Below are 3907 nucleotides of genomic sequence, written 5' to 3' on the forward strand. Positions count from 1 at the left end.
GAGTAATTGAAAACAACCATATCGGAAGAAAAGGAGGACCTGCCAACTGCGTATCCGAATGAAATTTTATGATTGGGAATGGTAGGTGTTACTAATCAATGGCAGGCGCCATTATTTTGGCGCACAATCACAACACAATCAATATGGTCTCTTAAATGTAACATTCCTCGCACACAACCCGACAATCTTATTGCTAAATACATTTTGCTCATTCGTAACGAAACTTAATTGAATCTCGCCGACAACAACAAGCAAAACACTTCTAATCACATTTTTCAAGTCCTAATTACAAGCTTTCAATAATAGTCCAAGCAAATACAAACTTGAAATTCAACTGTGTATCCCTTACATGTTGCACCTATTCATGAATAAACACATACATAACCCCTGTTGGCTATGTCTATGCAAATTCACTAGAGGCCCTGTAATTGTTTGGAAAATAAACAGGAAAAAAAGGGGAAAACAAATATATATATATAAAAAGTGGGATATGATATGATATGATAAAATGACCAATATGACTGAGAAATGAGATCTGTGGTTCGGCTACAGCAGAGAAGGGTCATGAGTACTCATCCATTTCATACTGAAACCAAATTAATAACCGATTTCTTTTCTTTTTTTCCTTTCTTTTTCGTTCTTTGATTCGATTCTCCCCCTAGAGCTTAACGATCTCAGGGATGTGGACTGGATAACGATCAATGCAATCAGACCAAGGCCCATCAACAGGTGTCTTGATGTTTCTGTTGCACTTCCACACAGCACTGTTGCATTTAAACCCACTCCCGAACGCTATCTGCCACACCCTATCTCCTCTCTTCATCCTTCCCTTTGATTCAATGTAGTTCAGCTCGTACCAGAGAGAAGAAGAGGAAGTGTTTCCGAACCTGTGCAGGGTCATTCTAGAGGCCTCCACATGTTCAGTAGAAAGCTGAAGATTCTTCTGCAACTCATCGATCACAGCACGCCCACCGGCGTGGATGCAGAAGTGCTCAAACGCTTGTTTGAAGTCAGGAATATAAGGCTTCCATTTGGGGTTGAAGATTTTCCTCCCGATGAGAGTGAGAAGGAAGAGTAACTGCTCGGAAGCCGGAAGCACAAGAGGACCCATGGTGGTGATGTTAGACTTGAGAGCCTCACCTGCAATAGCCATGAGATCCTTCTGGAGTGAAATCCCCACCTTCCCTTCTTTGTCTTCCTCCTCAAACACACAACGGTAGGCCTTGTCGTCAGCACCTTTGTGTGTTCGAACAACGTGTACCAACCTGTACTTGGCTCTCCTACGTTCGGACCTACGGTTCGACAACAAAATAGCAGCACCCCCCATTCGGAACAAGCAATTTGGAAGAAGCATGGCTCGCTCGTTGCCCTGGTAGTAGTTGGGAGTTATGATCTCAGTGCTGACGACGACGGCGTTCGAATTGGGGTGGACTTGAAGAAGGTCACGTGCCAAGTCAATGGATATGAGGCCAGCACTGCAACCCATGCCGGAGAGGTTGAAGCTCTTGATGTTGCTCCTGAGCTTGAACTTGTTGATGACCATAGCAGACAAGGAAGGAGTGGGAGAAAAGAGGCTGCAATTAACGATGAGGATGTCTATGTCCTTGGGCTTGAGGCCAGTTCTGGCGAACAAAGATTCCATGGCGGAGAAAATAACAAGCTCGGCCTCACCTCGGGCAGCCTCCATGGTGGGTTTGGGAGGGATGTAGTGAATGGAGGGAGGGAGACAGGTCTCTTCGCCGAGACCAGAACGTTCTAGAATCCTCATTTGAAACTCGACACTCTTGGGGTTGTTCTTCAAGATGAGTCTGGAGTGTTCCATGAAGGTAGCAAAAGGAACACGGCATGTTACGGGAGGTTTGAAGCAAGCATAGTCAACGAGGTAGATGGTGCGAGGCTTTGACATGAAGTAGACGGTGGCTATGAAGATGATGAGGAAGGCCGAGCAGAGGATTTGGACGAGATCGAAGTGGAGGGAGTTCCAAAGGGAGAGGATCTCGTCGGGGCCCAAACGAAGAACCTCAACGGAGATGGCAATCATGATGGGAATGAGAGTGAGGGTGAGAATGTGGTTGACAAGATATTGGTAGCCAAGTTTGACATACTTGAGCTTGACAGAGTTGGAGAAATCCGGCAACACTGGAGGCATGTTGAATTAGTGAGGAAGAAAGAGAAGAAGAAGAAGGTATGATGATAATAAGAGAGGGTAGAGGGTGGTGAGGTTTTAAAGGCGAAGGGTCCCTGAGGTCTCAAAGGGGGCAGATGAGAGCAGTTAATGAAACACTTCACGTCACTCAACGCTCACTTAACTTGGTATTAATTTTCATAACTCCACCCTTCGACGTCTAACTAAACCCTAACACCCGTAAGAAAACTTTCTCTCATTTACTTCTCTTCCTTTTCATCATTATTTTCTCCTCTCAACGCCAAATTAATTAATTGCCTCTCCGTCCTCTTATCTTATTCTCTCTATCATCAATTTTAATCAAACACGAACCAGAACCAGAACTGCACCACACCTCTATCTCTCCATCCAACCAACCAACTCATCATCACCAAATATATCTAAGCCATCTGTCAGAACCTCCAACCTTTAATTAAACATCATTTAACTATACATTTTAATACGCTCTTGTGTAGATACAACCAACTTCCAAATGAGTTTACCCATAACACTTTCCTGCCTTTCGGGGAAATATTACATATTTGGATCCAAATTCTTTTTTTTTTTAAATATTTCTTTTTAATATATACACTAAAACCCCTCCTCAGTTATTATGTTTTATGCCAGATAGTACTTCCAATTTTCTAATTTTAACCTCACAATTTTATTCTTTCACCTGATTTCTTTTAACATCCAAACTTCATTCTGTGAAAGTTATTATATTTTTTTCATTTTTTGTCCGCGAGATCAGTTCATTATTTTCATAATGAGTTTGTCTCAATAATGCGTGTAAGGAGGTTGTATGGTTCATAGATAAATATTTATTTGGTTTGTTTACTGGTTTGGATTAGAATTTAAAATGTATAAATTATGTTTCACTACTATAATTATATTAGCTTAGGTTTTAATTTAGAAGGGTTATGTAGTGGTGTGAACCATTTAGGTTGAATGAAATTTTTAATCTTTAACCTCAAGTTTCATTTAAGTTAAGCAAACGATAAGTTATATGAAAGAGCTTTGCAAATTGGGATGATAATTGGTCATATAGAATTATACATATTATTTTATGATATTTGATAGTTGAATTAGATATGTATATATTTGGAAACAAGTTTTAGATTGTTAAATGTGTCAACTTGAGGTATAGTTTTTTTCTTTATATAATCCAAAACAATTTTAAGGTATAGATGAAGTGAATTGAAATATTTCACTTAGTCAATTCGATTTGAAATTCGCTCAGCGGATGGAGATATGAAAAATGCGGTGTTTAAACCCCAACGGATGTGTAAAAGAACCTTAATTCACAAATTTTGAATTTGGTGTTTCTTTATTTAAGTGGAAAATATATATATACGTGTGTGTGTTTTGCCTGTCCAATTTGTATTCACATTAATGGTGCTGAAGTCCATGGCAAGGATAATGTTGATTATTCGAAAAGATAACATTGACCATTCAAAAGTTCTAAACAGTAGAGCATTGACTATATATATCGTTCATTTAATACTTTATCAACGTGTATTGTATTTTACTGATTTAATGCAGTCCTGTTAATGAGGTAATTTACTGGAACATATGAATGACAACCATCATTCATGACTTGCAGTCCAAGAGAAAAGGTGAGTGAAAGATCACATGTATGTTACGTGGTCAGGGATTTAATTTAATTTTCGATATAAAACAATTCTGTTTAGAATTCAATTCCTAAACAAGTTTCAATACCTTTCAGAAATTTGCCTTACTGAT

At 39.3% G+C, this 3907-nt stretch overlaps 1 protein-coding gene across 1 annotated transcript; it reads right to left on the minus strand.

Annotated features, from left to right (window-relative positions):
- Positions 1-246: 246 nt before the first annotated feature.
- On the minus strand, positions 247-2194 carry LOC124839969 (3-ketoacyl-CoA synthase 6). The gene has a single exon (XM_047315922.2). The coding sequence runs from the start codon at positions 2147-2149 to the stop codon at positions 659-661; it is 1491 nt and encodes a 496-aa protein (XP_047171878.1). The 5' UTR covers positions 2150-2194; the 3' UTR covers positions 247-658.
- Between the last annotated feature and the right edge of the window lie 1713 nt (positions 2195-3907).

Source organism: Vigna umbellata, chromosome 8, assembly GCF_029865625.1.
Source record: "Vigna umbellata cultivar VRB3 chromosome 8, Vumbellata_1.0, whole genome shotgun sequence".
NCBI classification, from domain to species: domain Eukaryota; kingdom Viridiplantae; phylum Streptophyta; class Magnoliopsida; order Fabales; family Fabaceae; genus Vigna; species Vigna umbellata.